This window comes from Pseudorasbora parva, chromosome 2, assembly GCF_024679245.1.
Source record: "Pseudorasbora parva isolate DD20220531a chromosome 2, ASM2467924v1, whole genome shotgun sequence".
Classification (NCBI taxonomy): domain Eukaryota; kingdom Metazoa; phylum Chordata; class Actinopteri; order Cypriniformes; family Gobionidae; genus Pseudorasbora; species Pseudorasbora parva.
Genome location: NC_090173.1, coordinates 46,769,342 through 46,794,409, shown reverse-complemented (window position 1 = coordinate 46,794,409; position 25,068 = coordinate 46,769,342). Strand labels below are relative to the sequence as shown.

The 25,068-nt window shown below is 37.3% G+C and overlaps 1 protein-coding gene across 1 annotated transcript; it reads right to left on the bottom strand.

The window, feature by feature from the left end:
* Positions 1-1,557: 1,557 nt before the first annotated feature.
* znf653 (zinc finger protein 653) lies at positions 1,558-25,024 on the bottom strand. The gene is made up of 10 exons (XM_067422471.1): positions 24,680-25,024; positions 24,011-24,045; positions 22,566-22,880; positions 16,658-17,169; positions 10,311-10,470; positions 10,060-10,135; positions 5,096-5,207; positions 4,473-4,587; positions 2,643-2,742; positions 1,558-2,519 (listed from the first exon to the last, which is right to left on the bottom strand). The coding sequence occupies exons 1-10, from the start codon at positions 24,955-24,957 to the stop codon at positions 2,342-2,344; spliced, it is 1,881 nt and encodes a 626-aa protein (XP_067278572.1). The 5' UTR covers positions 24,958-25,024; the 3' UTR covers positions 1,558-2,341.
* Positions 25,025-25,068: the final 44 nt, after the last annotated feature.

The window sequence follows — 25,068 nt, the reverse complement described above, 5'->3', positions numbered from 1 at the left end:
ATAATTGATCATTGGGTTTTTTTAAAAAAAAAATTTAATATAAATTACAGGTCTTAGAGAAAACTAAACAAGAATAAAAAAAAGTTTGTTCCAAAGGACAGAGGAAAAAGTAGGTATGAAAATTTAAAAAAAGAAAGAAAATAAAGGCGAGACAAGAAAAATAAAAGTACTTTTATAAGCAGAAGTCATTGTTGAAGTCAATATGCAGGTAAGAAACGTAGATTAAGATGAACAATGACGTCATTGTTCCACCTGTAGACAAACCGGCATTTTCCCAACCTCTGCCAGCCAATTGAACAAGCAGCCGTCACTGTTCCTGAAAAGCTCAAGGCTGTATAGTTATGACTCAGCACCTCATAACACTTCAAACAAGGTCACTGTGCTTCATTCAGGCACTCTTTAATTTGTTCATCCACTGCACCAAATCGTTCTCTCTTAATAAAACATGTAGGAATAACGATGTACAAATGATAAAACAGGACATTCACATCAAACCAACAACAACACAAAGAAATTCAAAAGAATGTTGCACAAGAGGAACTTTATACCTGAGAGAGTTGAAGTATTTAATAATGCTTCCCCTGTGCAGAGCAGATTTAAAGCCGTTCTCATGAATGTATCATTGATAAACAGCATCACAGCACACAACAGGTCTACACTGTTTTACACTGACCAAGAAGTAAAATAAATCCAATAAATGTAAAAAAAAGTTTAAGGACTTTGCTCAGAAATACTTTTTGTTGTGTAAACATACCCAAAGTCTTACACTGCAATATTTATTTCTGTCTCAGTGCACGTGACTCTCTAAGCAACGGTGAATTTGGGAATGTTTATATGTACACATTTAAAATAATTTCAGGTAGCCGAAAATATGACGGTTGATTTACCAATGAACCGAGAAAAAAACCCATTGTAAGCAGGAAGAAAGACTGATATTATCAACAGCACCAAAAGAGGTACTATATTATAAAGTCACATAGTTACACATTATTACATGTACTATAGTAATAACAGTAAATTATGCTATATAGTAAATGTATTTAATTAGTATTACGCCATACTTCTTTGAGTGTAACTACATCACCTTAAAATAAAGAGTAACCACAAATATTCTACAAATGAAAGCATGTATTTGCCTAGCAAAACAAATATATGTTGCATTGTGTTGAACCTTAAAGGAAATAATGTCCCTTTGCTTCAAATTTCAGTTTAACAAGATTCTTAGCGTCACTTGTTTGAACTGAAATATTTAAACAGGAAAATAAATTGGTAACACGTTACAATAAGATTTCATTTTTATCAATAGCCAAAAAGCTAAACTCTTTACAATAAGGTTTCACCTTATTAGCATTAGTTAGTTAACTATATTAGTTAAATTCATGTTGCATCAATTATAATTTCAGCATTTACTAATACATCTTTGAAATCCAAAGTTAACATTAGATAATGACCAGTGAACTAGCAAACATTAACAAACATTAATAGATGCTTTAAAAATATATTGCTCATTGTAAGTTCATATTAGAAGTTTTACCATCAATTTTAGCCAATGTTTATTTCAATATTTATTAATACATTTTTTAACCTCAAAAGTTCTTTAAGCACTGTGCACATGAACAATTAACAAAAATGAATACATGCTCTAAAAATATATAGTGCATTATTAGGTCATGTTAGCAAATGCAATAACGATTTTTAACAAATGTGAATTTATTGTAAAGCGTTACCAAAAAAGAAAACTGTAAAAACGGATGTGTTGGCAGTTATGTGCTTACATTTGAAGCGCAAAGGGGAAATGCACAAAAGTTCCAGTGTCCCTTAACTTGTCTGTTAATATATACAATAATATATAATAACACGACTAGGAATATTTCAGGTTACAGACAAGGCTATTTCCTAACAGAACTTTTTAAAGATGTGGATTGGACAAGACGATGTAAAAATAGGTTTGTATGTGGTAGTATGGTTTTATGGTATGTTAAGTATATCACCCTGATTGTATGATTAAGATATGGGATTACAAAAACAGGTGTAAAATATAATCTGTTTGTTCATGCAGTGTCAGCAGAAGTAGTTTTGCTTTTCTGTGTCCAGCACAGGAATGAGAGAAAGAAGAACACACTTAAGAGAGACAAGAAAACAAATGGTGTCAAATCAATGTCTCTAGGTTTTTGCAGGTTCATTTGTCCTCAAATCAATTATTTATCAAGCAGGTCCTGATTTTTTACTCATATTAACACCTAAAAGTGCACAAATGCAATTACTGATAAATAAACACTTTGTTTAAAAGCCTTTATAAATTTCCTGCACAGAGTTTTTTTGCCTTCTCTTTAAGAGTCTTTCAGGTCTGCTGTTTGTCTGGATGGCTCTTAAGTTTGTGGAACTTGACGCTGTCGAGTTTCTCGAAGCGCTTGCCGCAGTGTTCGCAAGTGTAGTTGAAGTGGGCTTCAGATGTGTGTTTCCTCATGTGCCAGTTGAGTGACGCCCGCTGTCGACACTGATAACCGCATATCTCACATCTGTAGGAACAGGTTCAAGAAAAGCGTTTCATCAAATGTCATGTTCATCATGTTCATTATGAAGTGAAATGTATTAAATATGGCAGACGTGCCCATGAACCCCAGTTCTTTCAGTGAACTCACTGTAACGGCGTCTCTCCCGTGTGTGTTCGTCTGTGCACCTCTAAATGATTCTTGCGTTTGAACGACTTGCCGCAAGTCTCACAGATGAAGTCTCGTACACCTGCATGAGAGAAGGTAAAAATATGTTTAGTTGATTAAAAAAAGCCATTTATGGCTTTTTTAACCCTTTAAAGGGATAGTAGAGCCAAAAATGAAAATTAGCCCATCATTTACTGTACTCACCGTCAAGCCATCATAGGTGTATATGACATTCTACTTTCAGATGAACACAATCAGAATTATATTAAAAATGCCCTGGCTTTTCCAATGATTATAATGGCAGCCCAAAATTTAAAGTCCAAAAAAGCGCATCCATCCATTTTAAAATTAATCCACACAGCTCCGGGGGTTTAATAAAGGCCTTCTGACTGCCTGACCTATTTAACTTACACAGAAAGTTTAACGCCTCTCGCAGTTCAAAATGCTTACGCGACGTCATCGTCATGCCAGTTATGCTTTTTTCATAAAGTAAATATGGAAGGCTGTCTACCAGAAGCTAGATATTTTACATTATAACCTGTTAAATATGGATATTTTTCTTATACAAACCCCTCAATTCACTTCAGAAGGTCTTTATTAATCCTCCAGAGCTGCATGGATTACTTTTATAATGATGAATGCACTTTTTTGGGCTGCCATTCACTGCTATTATAATGCTTGGAAGAGCGAGGACTTTAAAAAAAATATATAACTCCAATTCATCTGAAATAACAATGTCCTACAGACATTTTGCTTGAGGAAGACTAGCCTTTTAAAAGACTAACTTGTAAATCTCACATTGTTATATAGATATCCTGATATTGGATTCAATCTTTTTGTCCACTTGTTTTCTTTCCGTTTAGGTTTTGTATTTCTTTTTAATATCTGACTGATCTGAGCTTATACACCTCAGTGTTAGAGTGAAAAAAGTTCACATGCTTATTCGCTTAAAAAAAAAAGAAAAAAGAGCAATCATATCCAAAAAGAAATACAAAACCTGCCCTTATTGTACAAAAACAAGTTGACAGAAAGCTTGAATCCAGTATTTGACAGTAACATATCATAAGAGGAGATTTATAAGCAATTTAAAAAGCTGGTCATTTCTGCATTTCCACAACTGTAAGAAAGTAGAGAGAGAGAAAAAAAGCATGCGATTGTGAGCGAACTCAGCAAGTTTTAGTCCAATATACTAGTCCGATAACATTCATTTGCATTTTCAGGAGAAATGACCGGAAAAATACTACAGTAGTAACATTAACATTTTCTAAGCTTGATTAATATCATCATCATTAATAAAAACTAAAATGAAAAAAAATTGGTAAGTAAACTAAAACACATTTCCAAAAAATGAAAATGACCATGAATTGATTTCTGTTTTAGTAACAATATATTTTAAAAGTAAATATATTCAAAATAAATATATTCAAATTTTATAATATGAAATTGAAAATGCAGATAGAAAACTGTGAGCATTTTTGTTAATCCTATTTAAATGATATCAGTTATCACATAACTAATTGTGAAATGGGGACATATAACGTGATCGGTCAAGGTGATATTACAGTTTTTAGTCGTTTTCGCAGATATGCTAGAACGGGATCATTTTAGTTTTTAGTACATCGTTGTCGTATAAACGCACCCTGAATCTAAATATACTGGAGGGGTAGAATGCTGAAAAACCACATCTAAACTAATACTAACACAAAATAATGTAAATACATACTTGAAGTTGAGTTTAGAAAACTTTATATACATCATAGTGTTTATAGTGTTTATTTCTGGACTAGCACAAATATTATTTGTTGCCTGTACCTGAGTGTATGATCATGTGCCGATGAAGATGGTTGGACAGATAAAACTTCTTTCCGCAGCCTGGATGAGGACAGACTTTGGTCCGGCCCTTCCTGTGCACCAGGTTCACATGATTCTGTCCAACGTGCATCAGAAAAACATCTTAAGAAATCATGATGCATCTTATAGACAGAATCAGAAAGTGTGATTTTTCTTTCCCACACGTCCGACATGAGCTCCATGAGCTTGTGCTCTTAAATGTTATGTCTTGCCAGAAAACTAACTGACCCACATTTGTAATTACATATGCATTTATTATCAATGCAATTAATCTGATGTGGCAAAAATTAACCAACTCAATAAATATTTAGCAGAATTACATTCCAGCATTCACAATATTTAACCCACCCTGTGCGAAGGGAAAGTTCATTTTATTTCCTGTTGCTAAGGTCCACTGAACAATTAGAGCGTCTCCTTTGTGATGAACAATAAAACAAGACAACAAAGCACCTGGTAGTTCAGGTTTACGTCGATGCATTTCATAGGATATAATTTCCAGCGTCTATTTTTATCTGTTTGTACTGTGGCAATGGGGATTCTTTGGCCACAGGCTCATTAGACATGCACTGCACACATGACCTCACCTGGAAACTGCTAATGGCCACATACACCTGGCTGCAGCCTTCATACGGACAGTGGAACATCTTCAGCATGCCATCTGCCTCGATTACTGGGCCTCTCCTGCTCCTCTTTGACCTGCAACACAAACACACACCATTGAACTGAGATCAAATCTCATTTCAAAGACTTCATGCCTGGATACTTTTGATGTCCCAAACGGAGTGGCTTCAATTCATTCTGTAGAGCATGTCATTATGGCTACGTCTACATGCGAAAATGCATATTTTTTTCATACATTTTGGGCTTTTATCCACACTGAGACTAAACTTAAAACTTTTCGAAGACGTTCTCCCAAGCGGATAAAAAAAAAGGCCTTTTCCATTTGAACAGCGAAAACAGTAACATGTTAAGTCACATGATCCATATGTTACCCATTGACATCTACTGTATGTTTATAATGGTATATTCATTTTCACAGTGTTGCTAAAGATACAGTGCTTAAAGGGTTAGTTCATTTAAAAATGAAAATTCTGTCATTAATTACTTACCCTGATGTCGTTCGACACCCGTAAGACCTCCGTTCATCTTCAGAACTCAAATGAAGATGTTTTTGTTGAAAGCCGATGGCTCAGAAAGGCCTTCATTGACACCAATGTCATTTACTCAAGGCTCAAGACCCATAAAGGCACTAAAGACATCGTTACAAAGCCCATCTCACTACAGTGGCTCTACAATCATTTTATGAAGGGACAAGAATAGTTTTTGTGCGCAAAGAAACAAAATAACGGCTTATATAGTGATGGACCAATTTCAAAACAATGTTTCGAACGGTTATAAATCAGCATATTGATTCATGTTTCGGATCGCCAATGTCATGTGATTTCAGCAGTTTGGTAGCCTAGAAATCTAGACGCACCCTAGCGGCAGCAAATCTAATCTGCCGCGAGTGTCGTCTAGCAACTCTCAATAGCCTTCTGAGCTGTAAAAACCAAACTCTGGTCAGGCCAATCACATCGTGTATAGAGTCGGTGGGCGGGGCTTAACAATGACGGCAGAGTTGCGCTTGCACTACTAGTAAACGAACACAGAAGCTGGTGAACGGCTGTCTTTCGAATCAGCTTTGACCGTGACCAGTGATGCCAGTAGCGCGTTACATAGTAACGCGTTACTCTAATCTGACTACTCTTTTCCAGTAATCTAACGCGTTACTATTTCCAAACCAGTAATCAGATTAAAGTTACTTATCCAAGTCACTGTGAGTTACTATTTTAGTCATTTTCCTTAGTAAAAACCGACAGCTTATCAAAATTCTCAGCCCGAGTCCGGCTGGAGCCCGTGTTTTTTATTTAAATTTTTTTACATTGTTGCAACCATTAAAATAGTTCAGTTTCGTTTTTAATGTCAAAGTAGTTATATTTCGTTTCGTTTCTTTATTACCTAATTTAGAAAAATGTTCAGAGCAATTTTTTGTTTGTTAAATTAAAGTTTATATAGGCAAGACAAGTCAAGAGTTGGTTTGAGAGGCTAAATTGATTAAACATGCGGTTAACTCACGGGGTTGTCACATAAAAATTAAAACTTTAATTTAACAAACAAAAAAATTGCTCTAAACATTTTTCTAAATGAACTTAATAAAGAAACTAAACGAAATATAACTACTTTGACATTAAAAACAAAGTAGTTATCATACCACCACAAAGGCATTTTTGACGAACTGAGGCAGACTGATAAGCTACCCTACTGCTCGCAACGGCGCTCAAAAAAATGAAACGGGCTATACAATCTAAACAAAAAACAAAAAAACAAAAAAAATAACATGCAGGTTGTATTAAAGCCTACCTTACACTTCCGCAAAATTATAATATAAATCCGATCTTCAATTCCCAGCGGTATATGCTCATTTAACGGAGTTCACATCAAAGCAAAAGATTCTAGCATTTTATTCAGCAGCTCATTTGATATTCAAAGATCGCAATATGAGAGAGAGCGACCTAAGCACTGGTAAGATCATTTAGTCTCATTAATTTTTATTGAAGATAATTGTGTTTTGTGTGACTTATTTTAAGATTCATTTACGGCCATTTGCGTTGGCTTGCTTTACTCATTTGCAGCGATGTTGCAGTAGCAGCATCATATCTATCTGACTACAACATAACATGCTCTCACACTTTTATTTTTAAATGATTTGCCAGGAGTAAAATTTACACACGTGGTTTAAACAACCAGATACATTTACATTTGTCCGGTTTAGTTTGAAATGCTTTCATGCACCTTCTGAATTGGTTTGTTTGAGTGATCGGAATTAAATACGTCTCAAAAGACTCTCGGACGGCATTTAGGCCTACTCCTGGTCATTTCGCAATCAGATAGATACCTGGTCAGAGAAAACGAATGAAGGAACCAGTTGTAAAAAGGCCATAACTCTAGCAGCTGCACTGAAGAAACGGACTCTTTAACCCTGTGCGAGCCATGTTTTGACAGTGGTGTAAGTTATCATTGTCTCATGTTGTTTCCACCAGCGCAGCACATCACATTGTTCCTTTTAATTATTAAAATAAATATAAAACAATGGAGAAGAACAAAAAAAACGGGTGTAAAAAAGTCAGGGCCGTCGGGCTCGGGCATAAATGCAGGACTCTAGTCAGGATACATTGTTGACGTAACTGTTAAAAATGCACTTCCAATAAAGTGAGTGTTGGCAAAAACGGTTGTCGTTTCTATGTTGAGGCGGCAGGGGTGTTGTCGGCAACTGCTGAATGTAACTAATAAAGTAACTTGTAATCTAACTTGGTTACTTTTAAAGTCAAGTAATCTGTAAAGTAACTAAGTTACTTTTTAAAGGAGTAATCAGTAATCAGATTACTTTTTCAAAGTAACTGTGGCAACACTGACCGTGACTCAGGAAGACTTGGAGTTAAGCTTTTCTCTGAGAAAAGAACGGCACTGAAGTCATTCTTAAAAAGGGAAGATGGCTTCTGAGTTTTGCCGACCAGATACAACGAAAGTTTAATCTAACAACTAGCTCCGCTTCACCTTCTTCATTGCTCTGGTTGGTTTTAGCGCTATCCTATCACGTGCAGAGGGGAGTTTGAAAGACAACCGTTTGTCCCGCCCCTCGGATTGAGTCCTGTCAATGCTGAGTTTCCAGACCAAACATCTTGATGTGGGTCTGGCTTGTCAGGCTAGCAGTTTGGCAGTTTGACACGCGATCCGAATCATGAATCAATACGCTGATTCATAACCGTTCGAAACATTGTTTTGAAATCGGCCCATCACTATACAAGTCATTTTTTTAGTTTTGTTACGCACAAAAACTATTCTCGTCGCTTCATAAAATGATTGTAGAGCCACTGTAGTGAGATGGACTTTTTTAACGACGTCTTTAGTGCCTTTATGGGTCGAGAGAGGAAATGACATTGGTGTCAATGAAGGCCTTTCTCAGCCATCGGCTTTCAACAAAAATATCTTCAGAAATGATGATCATGTTGGGTAAGTACTCTGTGTATCATTAAATTGTTTTATTTTTTTACATCACCAGCAAAGATCGTGTATTCCAGCCTGATTTCAGCGCGCGTGCAGACAGGGTTGCCAAGTTTTTACAACAAAACCCGCCAACTACTAGCCCTAAACAATAGCTTCTCGGGGGGGTTCTCCGTGGAAAAAATGGTGTTTGGGGGGTAAAATGAGTGATATTTTGGCAAGGTTGCCTGCTAAAATTCGCACTCATGGGTCTATATATCACATAATAGTCGCTTCAACCCGCAGACATAGAAAACAACCCACGGGGAAATCAACGCGGACTTGGCAACACAGTGCAGTTGAGCTCTGTCTGTTAACATTTGACAATGCGTTGCTTCGTTGCTCTGATTGGTTGTAGCTCTATCCAATTGATGTCTTTCCTGGTTCGTTTGAAACACGCCTCATAATCACAGCCCAATGGAGCAGTTTCAGACTCATATTCTGACTAGAATTGAGTATGACCACGTCAGGCAAGTTCTGAAGATGAACGGCAGTTTTACGGGAGTCAAATGACATTAGGGTAAGTAATTAATGAGAGCATTTTCATTTTTGGGTGAACTAACCCTTTAACAAATTTATTAGACCACACAAATATTTTAGTCTTTAGTCTTTTAGTCAACTAAATAGTCTTTATTCACACATCAATAACCAAGAAATGAAATATTTTGTGAAAACTAGAAATAAAAAAAATGCTGTTGCCCAGATTAATGTATATGTGGCCTATGTAACACGATTTGCCATAACATTTATGAGATTTGTGAGTCCACAATCAGATAATAAAGCACACTTATTTTTTAATAGTGGAAAAACTAGCCACAATGAAGATTATAATGAGTAGCGTGGCTACTAAGGTGTTCTTAGTGTTTATTTATGTCAAAAGAAGCATAATGACTATTTATTCTAATAAGCGTTTTGATGCATATATCAATTTCCATATTTTTAGGTTTGAGGTGTATAAACCTGTATCTCAGGTATTACCCAACCTAACCCAACAACAAAATGCAGAAGACTCCTGTTCCTATCACAAGGAGTCGTTTAATTCCTGGAAAATTAGGCATGTGAACAAAGGCGTAGCAATACCTCTTAAGGAGTGTTCAAAATTAGGACACTCAGATGTCTGAAGCCTGATATCAGTCAATACACAAAAACAATAATGGTGTGAAATATTATAACTTTTTAAAATAACAGTTTTCTATTGTAATACGTTATAAAATGAAATTTATGTGGTCAAAGCTGAATTTTCAGCATCATTACTCTAGTCTTCATTGTCACGTGATCCTTTAGAAATCATTCTGATATATTGGTTTGAAAGTCAAGAAAAAATTATGATTATTATAAATGTGGAAAACCGTTGTGCTTCTTTCATATCTTCATATCTTAAAAATCGCACTGATCACAACAGATGGAAAAAAAATGTATTTCAGAAATAAGAGGTTTCATGCTTTGTGTTTTCATAAACTTCACTAACCTACTGAGAGATTGCTGAAGCCTCTTCGGACAGTGTGTTTCTTCACTGGGATCCAGCAACTGCTTCTCACACAGATCTGAAACCATTAAACATCAACAGAGTGTCTTCATAATATTCCTATTTTAAAGATCAAAATCCTTAAAATAGCTTATATTACTGACACTGGTTAAATGGACACTAAATTTAAAACAGATTGCTAGAACACTAGCAGTTTAAGAGCTGAAATAGGAGGAATATGATGGGACCAAAACCTGTGTCGACGTTGGGATGTGACGTCGACTGGCACATCTGATTATACGACATGTCTCCGATCAGAGTACATGTGACCTCCTCGACATCACCGCCGCCCACGTTCAGCTGAATGCCTTCGGACGTCAGAGCCTCATAGCTGGGACCTGTAATTATGATCAGCTACAGGAAGGGAAGGATAGAGTTTATCAAAGTGTAGGATTTAACATTGAATGTTCTGTTTAACCTAGATGAATTTCTTCTTTCTGCATAAGACAAAAATAAAATATCCTGAAGGATCTGCGAGCTGCTGTTATTCATGCGGTGAAAGTAAATTGTAGTAAGCAGTTGTCAAGCACCAAAAAAAGGGAAAAAAAGTACCACAGAAATATCATAAAAGCAGTCCATTAAACCTGTAAACTCTATTCAGTGTCTTTTCTGAAGTCATGTGAAAGCTGTGTGATAAATAGTTCTGCATATTCATTTTTATGGTGCCATTTGCAGTTTGACAACCCCTGGCCACAATATTACACTTTAAGTGCATGGAAAATGTAGCTTGCAAAAATCATATTGTGTATGGCAGAAGAAAGTCATACACAGACAATTAAAAAAACAATAATAAAATGCAGTTGAGAGAAGAAAAAAAAGTTTTCAACTAATTTTATTTTTTCACACACCCTTCGACCAGTTGGGAGGGGTGGGGGTACTGGTTTGCTTATCTCAAATGATTAGAAATTTGATCCCTTACCATCTCTATCGGCCAGTTAATTTGAATCACACTCAATCATTATTACTCGTCCTGTTAAAATCCATGTGGTAGGGGTCTAACGTCCTCCAGGTCACCTCGGTAACTTTGTGGAGGAGTTGGATGTGTTACTTTCTAGCTTCCCTGAGGATGGCACTCCTCTGATTCTGCTTGGTGACTTCAACATCCATCTTGATAAACACCTAGCCGCAGACTTCAGCACGCTACTGACTTCATTTGACCTTAAGTTAGTATCTACTATGGCTACTCACAAATCAGGTAACCAATTAGACCTCGTCTATACACGCTACTGCTCCACGGACAACACTTTAGTTACTCCATTACACACCTCAGACCACTTTCTCATCACTCTTAACCTCATACTTACTCCTGACACAACACGTACTCCTACACAGATTAGCTTTTGGCGTAATCTACGCTCACGCTCTCCCTCTCGCCTATCCACTATGGTTTCATCTTCATTCCCTCCACCTGCTCAGTTCTCAGCACTGGACGCTAACAGTGCTACTGACACTCTTTGCTCCACTCGAACATCCTCCTTAGACAGTTTTTGCCCCCTTTCATCCAGACCAGCCCGCCTCACCCCATCTGCCCCCTGGCTGTCTGATGTTCTCCGTGAACGTCGCTCTGGACTCAGGGCGGCAGAGAGGAAATGGATTTCTCTACAAATGTCTCCACTGCTAAAACAACATACAACAAAATCAACAATTGCTCTGACTCTCGCACACTCTTTAAAACTTTCTCCTCTCTTCTTTGTCCTCCTCCTCCCCTTCCTTCATCAACTCTTACAGCTGATGACTTTGCATCGTTTTTCACAAACAAAACATCTCTCATCAGCAACCAGTTCTCCTCACCACAAACTGACACGCACATCTCAACAACTAACACGAACACGTTTCCATCCTTCTCTCCGCTCTCTGAGGCAGATATTTCTAAACTCATCCTTTCCAATCACCTTACTACCTGTCCACTTGATCCTATACCCACTCACCTCCTTCAGGCCATTTCTTCTTCAATCACTCCTGCACTCACTCACATTGTCAACAGTTCTCTTCACACAGGAACCTTTCCCACAGCATTTAAGCAGGCTCGGGTAACCCCACTGCTTTAGAAACCCTCTCTGAATCCAGCACTTTTAGAAAACTACAGACCAGTATCCCTTCTGCTTTTCATTGCAAAGGCACTTGAGCAAGTTGTGTTCAATCAACTCTCTATGTTTCTTGAACAGAACAACCTCCTGGACAACAACCAATCCAGCTTCCAAAGCGGCCATTCGACTTAGACTGCCTTGCTCTTGGTAACTGAGGCACCAAGACTGGCAAAAGCAGCTTCCAAATCCTCAGTGCTCATTCTGCTGGATCTGTCTGCTGCTTTTGACACAGTTAACCACCAGATCCTCCTGTCAACACTTAAGACGACGGGGATCTCTGGAACTGCTCTCCAGTAGTTCAGGTCTTACCTCTCAGGTAGGTCCTGCAGAGTGTCATGGAGAGGTGAAGTTTCTAAGTCACATCATCTAGCTACTGGGGTTCCCCAGGGCTCAGTGCTTGGACCACTTCTCTTCTCCATCTACATGTAGTCATTAGGCGCTGTCATTCAGACACACGGCTTCTCCTATCACTGCTATGCTGATGACACTCAATTCTACTTCTCATTTCAAGCAGATGATCCTACACTCAGTGGTGGTATCACTGCCTGTCTGACAGACATTTCTGACTGGAGGAAGGAGCATCACCTTCAACTTAATCTTGCAAAGACAGAATTACTTGTTGTCTCAACCAACCCAGCACTTCATCAAAATTTCTCCATTCAGCTCGGTTCATCAACCATAACTCCATCCAGGACAGCCAGGAACCTTGCAGTTGTGATTGATGACCAGTTAAACTTCACTGACCACATTACTGCAACAGCCCGGTCCTGCAGATTTGCTTTATACAACATTAGAAAGTTTAGACCCTTCCTATCAGAACAGGCTGCACAACTCCTGGTCCAAGCTCTTGTTCTCTCCAGACTGGACTGTTGTAATGCTATTCTAGCTGGCCTTCCAGCATGCACTATCAAACCCTTGGAGCTGATCCAGAATGCAGCAGCGAGAGTGGTCTTTAACGAACCGAAGAGAGCGCATGTCACACCTCTCTTCATTAGACTGCACTGGCTGCCAAAGGCCGCTCGCATCAAATTCAAGGCACTAGTTCTCGCCTACAAAGCAACCACTGGCTCTGCACTAATATACCTAGACTCGCTTGTTCAGACTTACACACCCTCCAGAAGCTTGCGTTCTGCAAGTTAATGGCGCCTCGTGGTTTCATCCCATTTTCCTGGACCGTTCCCACCTGGTAAAATGACCTGCCGATCTCAATTTGTGCTGCCGAGTCTGTAGCCATTTTTAAAAAACATCTTAAGGCACATCTTTTCCACTTGCACCTTACCAATAAAGACTAGCACTTAACTATCCAATTAGATTTTTGGGTTTGTTTGTCTCCAAAAAAAAAAAAAAAAAAGTTTGTGTGAGCTTGAATGTGCCCCTGTTGTGATCAATCTACTCAGCTCTGATTGGTCCGAAATGCCAGTCTGTTGTGATTAGTCTACTTAAAGGACAACTCTGGTGAATTTTTACGTTTATCTTGACCGTTATGTCTTTGTGAGTACAGTCTATAGAAAAAAACGAACCGGATTGGTGCTTGCAACACAGAGTTATTACAGTTAATGCCCAGAGCCCCCTCAGCTAAAACGGCAGTTATGGGGGCATAAACTTAAAGGGTGTCTTTGTGCCTCTAAACAAAACAAAACACAATTAAAATGTCTGTCCAACATGAACAGGTCCCTTATATGACAACGAGATGAGTTTAGACACTTAGCCATTGTTTAAATTCAACTGTTTTAGACGGCTAGCTGTGTCTCGCGCTGAAGTCCCGAGGGAACGCAGTGTAGCCGGAAAAAAGGCAAATAGTCCAGTTGGGAAGAGCGTTGTGTGTATGAAGAGGCTCTGCTCATTGGCTTGACGGTTCTCAGTATCGAACGTGTCCGAAAGAAACGGTTTTCGGTTCTGTCCTGCTGATCCGATGAGGACCGCTGCATGTTAAGTTACACACGCATGCTCAGTATCAGCTGCTCGTGAGTTCATCAGATCTCTCAGCAAAACATGACTCAGCTCAGTGAACGGTTGGAGTTACAACATAATTCAAGACATTAGTTTATTTCTATTTGGCGGGACTGTCACTCATGTCAGAAAGTGAGCAACTAAAGTAACTTGTGGGATCAGCGCTGATTTGGGACACGAACCACTTAGAACGATTCAGTCCGATTTGGTGAACTGGTTCAACCGGTTCACTAAAAAGAAATGGTTAAAAAGAACGTTTAGTTCCTGAACCGGAAGAAGTGAAGAAGAAATGGTTCACGTTTGTGCCTTTCCAAATTGTGGCAACAGAATATGAAAACTTTCAGCGAACACTTTGACAAGGATGACTAACTTACGCAGACTCAACACCGCGGGGACGTCTGAAAAAAAAATGCCATTCCATGGTCGAAGACGAGTGCAAACACTGTGGAGGTAATGCAAACTTTATTTATCCTTTTATTTAGGCGCACACGGCTTGAGGAAAGATCTGCAGTAATAAAATAATCATGCCTTACACACACAACGCTCTTCCCAACTGGGCTATCTGCCTTTTATCTGGCTACACTGCGTTCCCTCGGGACTTCAGCGTGAGAAACAGCTAGCCGTCTAAAACACTATTTAGGTGCATTTAAACAATGGCTAAGTGGCTAAACTCATCTTGTTGTCATATAAAGGACCTGTTCATGTTGGACAGACATTTGAATTGTGTTTTGTGTCTGTTTAGAGGCACAAAGACACCCTTTACGTTTATGCCCCCATAACTGCCGTTTTAGCTGAGTGGGGGCTCTGGGCATTAACTGTAATAGCTCCGTGTTGCAAGCACCAATCAGTTATTTTCTTTCTTTTTTCTATAGACTGTACTCACAAAGATATAACGACCAAGATAAACTCCCCAGAGTTGTCCTTTAAAGCTCTTGATGAAAATGAAACTACCATTACCATAACTGAATTTCAGCCCTTCAACACTTGATACACGTGATATGAGCACAGCAGTAATGATGCCGTTGGCTTTATCGTATCAATTCAAGCACAAATCACCATATCCTGTGCGTTAAAATAGATTTACTTTAGCAGTGCAGAAAACAGTGTCTTCTTGACAACACAAAAAGCTTCCAGTCTCAGCTACAACTACAATGTTTGAGGGACAATGTATACATGGACAGAATTGGTTCTTTCTTTTGGAAGACAATAACTCATTTTTCTGTCTTTTATTTTACATTCACAAACAGCTATATTACACATCTAAAAAGGCATAGTGGGGCATTTTAAGAAAAGGGTGACGAGCACACCACTGAGAACAAAAAAAAAACATGCAAATGGACTAATCTGACTGCAGATAGTCAACAGGTCCTAAAATTTTTTAAAAGTGGACATTCCCTTTCTGTGGTATATCCATAGGGGTCAATATGTACAATGTGACTCAAACGTGTCAAATGACAAAGCAAGCAAGAAGCAACAAGAAAAGCAGCTGAAAGTTCAGCTCACAAATTTACAATGCAAAACAAGTAAAGACCTGAACAGAACAACCTTTTTACAAAGACTTCCTTTACAATTACATAATTAAGGCTATGTTGTTGAATACAACTGAATGTAAAAAATTATGTATGAAATAATGAGTCAAGGAGATTGAAGCTGATATTACTTTTGTTTTATTTATCACATTAAAAATGGAAGGTGAAGTTCAGCCTTTTTACCTTTTTTATGTTTATTAAGGTATTACAGAAAAGATACTTGGAATTTTTCCCCTTCAATTTAAATTGAACAATAAGAAATATGGAAAAAGGTTTTACTCCTTTTCAATTTAAATAATTAAAATAAATCTTATTTCCTTTAGGCAAAATATTAATTTCTTCAAATTTTTGTTGTAAAAGCCAAGTATACAGAATAAATAGTATGCAGTATATCCAGTATTTATATTTGTAACAGTATTTCTCAACTTTTTTTAACCCAAGGTCCCCCATTGTCAAAAACAACATCTGGGGCCCCCAAGATACTTCTGCTGTAACAAAAAGTGGCTTGTTTACTTTTTCTTTTCTTTTTTTTTAACTGGGAATAGCAATATATATAATATATAATATTATGTTTATAATAATAAGTATTTAAAAATAATTTTAAAAAATCAAAAAGATTCAATGATTGAATATTCTTCAGCCTTTACAATTCATATTTATAATAACTTTTATTACATTTGTGATTGTTACATTACTAACTGCAGTTGTTTGCGATTAAAGTATTCTCATAATTTTAAAGTATATTTTATGTCATATTTTAAATAATTTTACATAATCTTGTGCCCCCTTTGTGCAGTGGTTCTCAACCTTTTTGACTCAAAGGCCACCCAATTTAAAGCATAAAGTTTAAACTAAATTTTATGAAGTCACATTCTGAGGCTTAAGTCATCCTCCGTCCCCCTTGTAGGTTTGCTGAGGCAATTAGTGATTGAGAACCACTGCCCTAGTGAGTCTCTTGTGACCCCTTGAACCTACTTGAGATCCCTCCAGTGTAGAGTGCTGGTCTGGTAGCTCACATTCGCCCATCACCGTCTGCAGATCCTGACTCTCAAAAAGCTCGCTCTGAGCTGAGGCGGCCGCCAATGACGGGATGCTCTCTTCAACACCTTTTCCGGAACCATCATCTCCATCCTCCCTCTCCCGCCCCTCCGTCAAGGGAGCCGTGACAACCATGCATTCATATCTCTCCTCAGAACCCCCACCAGCCTTTTCTTCATTTTCTAATGTTCTTGAACCGTCCGTCTGCTCTGTGACAGGTTCCACCTCTCTGGCCCCATTCCGATCCGAGGCTTTTCCATTAGATTCAGCTTCTCGGTTCATGAGCACCTCCATCTCCCACATGGCCTGGCCGCTCAGACAGTGCTCCGAGGCGGGAGGACTGCTGTGGGCCGCAGGGGATCCTGGGAGATCACTGAGGGATGTGCATGTCATCTGATGCTCCATCTCAGATTCATGTTCATCATCATCTTCCAATTCATTAACTGCATCTGCAAGATTAAGTAGATTTAATTCATTATTTGATGTTAAACACAATATGACAGAATGGGGGTAAGTGAGTTGATGAAAAGCTAATAACTAATTAAATAAAATAAAAAAAAACAAGTAACTATTTTAACAATGTATGTACTGTATGTTAATTAAATATTGAGTTAAATATGGAGGGGTCAGAGAGCTCTCAGATTTCATTAAAAATATCTTAATTTGTGTTGTGAGGATAAACGGGTGCAAATACATTTGCATATGCCTGCCTCCAGAGCAAGACATCACACCATAAGCAGTGGCATTCGGTCGCTTAACGGCTGACATTTGTCAAGACCAGATGTAAGTGTCGCATCGGGTCAGAACCCATTATAATCTTTGACGCTGTCTACACTTGACAGAGATGCACATTCAGCTTCTGACATACTCCACGCGCTTGAGTTTGATGAGAAAATAATTATTTTTATTATTCATGTTCAGAAATTTTAAATGTTGTTGCCCCTTATACAATCAAAAAAACTAAAATCAAATAATCAACCATGGTTTAATAGCGACATCAAAATTTTAAGGAAAAAATGTAGAAGAGCAGAAACACAATGGAAAGAGGACAAATTACAAGTCTCACACCAAATCTTACAGAGTAACTTGTCAAACTTGCAGGAAGCAGTTTCCCTAGAAAGGGAAAAATACTTCTCAAACATAATTTCAAAATATTCCCATTGCCCAAATATACTGTTTTCTACATTAAATTCGGTATTAAATCCTTCTAGACCGGCCGGTACAGAACCGAGCCTAGATTTATGTGAGAAGTTTTGCAACTTCTTTGTAAACAAAGTTACTGAAATTAGGGCACAGATCTCAAATAATTTACCACAGAATTATCAATATGCAAATATTTGCCCCTCAGCTTTTTTACATTTTCTGACTATTTCACATTCTGAGCTGTTGAGCATTATCTCTAGCATGAATCCAACCACTTGCTCTTTTGATGCCATTCCAACAAAGTTACTAGTGGATGTTCTGTCCTCGGTGTTGCCAAGTCTTCTTTCTATTATCAATAGCTCTTTACAAACATGTACTGTACCATGTTGCCTCAAACAGGCTGTGGTCCATCCTTTACTTAAAAAAGGTAATCTTGATCCTTCTGATTTGAATACCTATAGACCCATTTCGAAATTACAATTTTTTGCACAAAGTTCTAGAAAAGTGTGTACTAAATCAAATTTCCCCCTACTTAAACTCTAACAACATTCTGGATCCATTTCAGTCTGGCTTCAGAGCTAAACAGTACTGAATCTGCACTTTTGAGGATAGTAAATGATCTTTACTATCTGCAGATTCTGGCAACTGTACTATTCTTCTATTATTGGACTTAAGTGCGGCTTTTGATACTGTGGATCATCGTATCCTGTTAAAGAGACTAGACCTTGAAGTTGGCATTCGTGATGCTGCACTAGACTGGTTTGCATCATATCTCGCTGACAGGAATTTCTTGGTGAAAATTGGAGAATGTTTATCAAGCTCAGTTCCTGTCACTTGTGGGGTGCCCCAGGGCTCAATTCTTGGTCCAGTCTCATTTTCCTTATACATACTCCCTCTTCGTTTCATTTTTGAGTCTCATAGGATTTCATATCACATTTATGCCGATGACACTCAGCTCTATTTTCCATTAAAATCAGGTACTGATTCAGTTTCCTCTCTGCTAGCTTGTTTAGAGGACATTAAGGTTTGGATGGACACAAATTTCCTTCAATTAAATCAGAAGAAGACTGTTGTTATGTTGTTTGGCCCTTCACGCATTTTAAATAACATACGTTCTACCCTAGGCCCCCTTCAAGATAACATTTGTGAAAAAGTTAAAAAATCTGGGAGTTACCCTTGACCCTGAGTTAAAGTTTGATAAACACATCAACTCTGTAGCTAGAGCCAGTTTTTTTTCAGCTTAGGGGACTTCGCAAGCTGAAAAATATTCTGAGCTTTAGTGATTTGGAGACTTATTCATGCCTTTATTTCAACAGGACTGGGTTATTGTAATGCCCTATATGCTGGAATAAATCAGTCCTCACTTTCGCGATTAAAGCTGCTACAAAATGCTGCGGCTCGTTTTTTAACAGGGACAAAAAACATATTACACCTGTGCTGTCATCACTTCATTGGCTACCCGTTCGGTTCAGTTGATTTTACGGTTTTAGTGTTTGTATTTAAATCAATTCATGGTCTTGGCCCTTCTTATATCTCTGAACTAATCCATTGATCCATTCTTATTCCTCAGTGAGAACGCCCAGATCTTCCACCCAGATGATATTAAATGTTCCAAAATCACGACTTAAATCTGAAGGTGACAGAGCTTTCTCCGTTCTGGAATTCCTTACCTGTGTCTATTAGACTTTCCCCTACTCTGTCTACATTTAAATCTTCTCTCAAAACATACTTTTTTTCTCAGGCCTATGTTTAATTTGATACTCATTTTTAAGTTTTAAATATTGTTTTATTATTGCATGATGTTCTTGTCTTAATTTTATTACTTTTGTTTGGTTTCTTTTGATATTTTATTATTAGTGCTTAAATTGTATTGTATGAGGATGCTTTGTTTGGTATATTGTGCAGCACTTTGGTCAGCATTTATGTTGTTTTAAAGGGCTATATAAATAAACTTGACCTTGACCTTGAAAAGAAAAATAAAAGAGTGAAAGCTAGTTTGCTCATTTCTGTAGAGACTTCAGGTAGAATCTCAGCATCAGGAACAAGTGGATGATTTATTTTAAACTGCATCAGAGGATTATATGTTTGTTTGGAGCATTTTATTTTGTCAGCAAGGCACAGTGTAATGGAGAGTCCGTAAAGAAACCTTGGATGAAAGATAATGCAACTGTATTGGATCTGACAATACTGACTGAGAGCTGCATCACAAACCTTAAGTAAATGATCTCAAAATGTTTTGCCTGTAAAAAAACTGTTTTATATGGATGTTTTTATAACACTAACTCATGTGCAATAGCGAGTGCCGAGTGGAAGTTTATACGGTTTCAAATGCAACGATGTTAGCCAATAACAGTGGCTGTTTACTGACACGTCTACTAAATAAAATACATTAAAAGGACTAAAATTACTAACTAAAAAAAAGAAGTAGTAAACATTAATCAACAAGTAATTAATTCAACAAGTTAAAAAAAAGAGCATTTATAACAATATAACAAAAAAAATTATAATACAATTGAAAGGGGGGGTGAAACCAGTCAATCTCATGTCAATCTTGAGTTCCTATAGAGTAGTATTGTATCCTTCATATCTCTGAAAAGTCTTTAGTTTTATTATATTTATAAAAGAAATATAGGCTGTACCGAGTCTTTCCGGAAAAAAACGAGCGCCTGGAGGCGTATCGTGTGGGCGGAGCTAAAGAATGACGAGCGCAGCTACTGCATGAGAGCTTCTGAAAGCTGACATCTTCAAGCGTGGAGAAGAAAACGTTACCCTAATAAATGGCTATCAATCAGATTCAACTAATACATATATGATCCATAATCAGATCCGGAGGCTGAAATAAATTGAACAGGAGAAACAGCAACAGCAGGACGTCCGTCTCTGTGGTATGTACTGTATTTAGTGGCCTGTCAACATTTGTGTGTCTTTCCTCGCAGTTTATGAGGACATGATTCGGTTTATGGACTATTGTATGTGACTAAACCTTAGCCGTAGCAAGCAAAACGGTTTTGCACGTCAGACTAGTGTAACGTTATACATAGAACAACAATGGAGTAACCTTTAGCGCATCTGAATGACGAAGCACGCTTTGTGAGAACGCTAGGTTTATGTTTGGGTGGTTTTACTGTCTGACACCTATAACGTTAGTGGTCAGCTAAACAAATGTATTTAAACACACACCATAGATCGCATGCTCCATTGATAAATTTACTAACGTTATACACGATCGTGTCGTTTACTGATGTTTACTCATGCGACGATAGCCAACAGCAGAGACATTTGAAGCAGTTTGACTCACCGGCTGCTTCCAAAGCAGGACCGAACCTTTATTGCTGGGACCGCTCCGTCAAAAACACACTTCTTTGGCAGGATTTGGTGAAATCCTGTGACAGCAGAGACCGTGGAGATCCGCAATGTTGTGAAGCTTCCTGTCATTTCTGCGTTCAAATCGGTTCAAATGCAGCGCTGCCTTCCCGGAATGCTGTGCTGAAGCGTTGAAGTCGCTTGATGTGAACCATAGGAATGAAGTGGAGCGCGGCGCGGACTATAACGACATGTGTGCACGGACGACTGGATCTGCACCTGAGAGTGTTTACGGGCGTGCATTTCCTCTCTCGCTCTAGTCACTACTGGGAGAAGAGCCCGTACGGCCCATACAAGGACCTTCCGCTCTATTCATGTCAAGCCGACCCATACTCGAAAAAAAACTCTCCGAAACTTGTGAGAAACCGGAAGGAGTATTTCTGACACAGAAATACTCCATCAAACATCCAACATTAGTTTTTGAAACTTTGTCTATGTTTAGGACGAGAATCCAAGTCTTTAACAGTGTAAAAAGCTCAGTATGCATGAAACAGCATTTCACCCCCCCTTGAAATGAAAATGGAAAATTTTAACATAGTTATTTTAAAACTATAATAAGACGTAAATAACTGATCTCACAAACATCTCTGCATGTGCTGCAAGTTTACCATGTATTTGTATATCTCATGTTTAACAGGAACTTACTGGGTTGACTTTACACATTTGCAGAATTTCAAGCATTTCAAGTTTACAGTATTTCACCAGTATTCTGCTAAAACAAACTTGTTGTTTGAAATGTTAAAGTTTTGAGGGTTTGAACATTTCAAAGTGAAGATTTTAAGACAATTATAATTTACAATATAATTTACGAAAGTATATTTCTTATATTTCTATAGCCTGGTTTCACAGACAGTGAATAGAGTTTAGTTTGATTAGTTATATGCCTTAGAAAAAACATTACTGGTGGGCATCTCGAGACAAAACAATGGCACTGACATATTTTAAGAAAAGTTGCTTTACAGTAAAACCACTCGAACATGCATTTTGGTCTGGGTCATATGTCAGGGGATGTCTGGGTCATATGTCAGGGGATGTTAAACCAAGGGGATGTCTTTTTTATATTTTAGAGGTAATACTACTACTACAAATAATAAAATATTATAAAAATTAATATATATAATATAAAAAAATCTATATAAAAATATAAATAATTTTAAAGTAAATACAATTAAAAGAAAAAAATACTTAAAATAACAAATATTGTATGTGTTTATCTGCATATGACCACAGAGAACAGTGAACAGGCAAATATACAGTTAAATTATTGAATTATTAACCTAAAATCATTCTTAGGGGTGAAAAGGAGGAATATACTGTAAACTGTTTAAGATTTCCATACCCTGCAGCTGCCCATGATTTTGTAGTCTCCTTCTTCTGGTGTTAATACTCTCATTGTCAGCAGCTTTCTTCTCTGAATGCATGTCCTCCTCATCCTTCTCCATAACACTGTCCTCCACGTCTGACTCAGACTCTCCTGCAGGCCAGGGCAGGTACTGCACAAACGAGTGACCAGCCACACATTGCCACACTGCAGATGTAGATATTCCCAGAGTGGGCTCCACCACCTGCAGCTCAGGCTCATGCGGGCAGGACTGGCAGTGACACTGGTACCAGCTCACCACATCCTGCAAGCTGGTGGCGGACACCTTCTTCCCTGCGAGGAAAAACAGTCTCACACTTATTTGCTCACAGAGATAAATGAACAACAAACATGCTTCTAATAAATGAATACGTTTATACTTTTATTCAGAAAGAATGCATAACATTGATCAAAAGCGACAGTAAAGACATTATAATTAAAAAAAATGATTTTTAAAATACTTTGAACGCTCAGTTTTTTTTTTTTTTTTTTTATGCTGAATTTTTTTTTTATCATGATTTCCACAAAAATATTAAGCAGCACAACTGTTTTCAACATTGATGATAATCATAATGCATAATTAGAATGATTTCTGAAGTATCATGTGACACTGAAGACTGGAGTAATGATGATAAATTCAGCTTTGATCACAGGAATAAATTATATTTTAAATTGTATTACAATATAAAACAATGTATTTTAAACTATAAAAAATATTTTACTATATTTTTTCTTTATTTAAAAAAATATAATAATATATATATATATTAATGAAATGAAATTATGAAAAAAAAATGCAAAAACAAGAGAGAACCAACAAAATATTATTTACTGACCTTTTTGCTTTTGTGCTTTTTTTTTTTTTTGCATGGTAAAATTAAACCTGCAGCCTTAATTTGCCTTTTTTGCCATATATATATATATATATATATATATATATATATATATATATATATATATATATATATATATATATATATATATATGGCAAAAAAGGCATATATATATATATATATATATATATATATATATATATATATATATATATATATATATATATATATATATATGGCAAAAAAGGCAAATTAAGGCTGCAGGTTTAATTTTACCATGCAAAAAAAAAAAAAAGCACAAAAGCAAAAAGGTCAGTAAATAATATTTTGTTGGTTCTCTCTTGTTTTTGCATTTTTTTTTCATAATTTCATTTCATTAAGGTTAAAAAAGTAAGTCTGCACAATTTGGCATGTTTCACTCCGTTATCCTGATTCCGTAAAAAACTTAACTCCAAACAAGAACTGCAAAATCTTTAACAAATGTTTCATAATACTTGAATAAAGGGTGAACAATACTTTTTGAAAAGTAGTTTGGATTAGATGTGTACATGTCAATAAAAGACAGATGTAATGCATATATATATTACTCACCTTTCCTGTTGCATTGTTCAGGAATGGATTTCCTCCTGTCCACCACAACAGATGAGACATGTTTACACCACCCATGTTAAAAAGAAAAGCCACATGAAGCTAACTATCGACCACAGCTGATTCTGGTCCCCATCAACTTTAACTATATTGAGAAAAGCTGACACTTTCTGCTAAATCTGTCTTTTTGCATTCTACACAAGTCACTTAAAAGGGGTTTGAAAAAACATCTATTGATAATTCAATCTGGCGCCTACATTTGGTTCATTCATAACAGGCCAAGTCAAGCACATTGCATTGTGGGATGCATTACTAAAGTGATACATAAGGAAAAATGTCATGGTATACTAAATTATGACTATCATGTGCCATGGTGCTTGCATTATACTCAAATATACTAGTATAGTATAGTATAGTATAGTATAGTATAGTATAGTATAGTATAGTATTTCCAGGAAAACCTTGGCAATAACATGAAACTGCTTGGTACTTTTTTTAGATTAGAGCAATGCAAGTAAACAGACTAAAATAAAGAAATCCATCAATAAGCCCAATCAATGGCAGATGCAGGCTACCAGAGAACACTTGCAAGATACAATATGCTTATTGGTTTTGAGTAATGCATGATCAAATATGTATTTTATGGGTCATTTGTCAAGTCTAAGTATCTACCTGCCGTATTTCTGCTGGTATTTTTCTCCATACGCCGAATTGAGCAGGATTAAATACTCCGCGAGACCCGCGTCGCTCAGGCTCGTGCGCCGGCGCAGCTCGCTCCAGACCTGATGTGCTTCTCCTAGATAAACCCTGCGCACGTCGTACTTCTTCCGCGATTCTAGCCGTCGCTGCGCCCGGTCCGCGTCTGTCAGCCGAGGTCGACCCCTGCAGCGGCGTAAAATGGCTTTAATCTGCTCGCCGGCGGCTTTCGAGTCTGTGTTTACCGCCGCCATGTTTTTTTATCAGCTGTTGAGTTGTTATGTTTTGTCTTAAAGGGAAGTGCTGCGTGTAGCCTTAAAGGAAGTGGATTTTTTTTTCCATTTTATTTTATTCCGTTTTTTTTA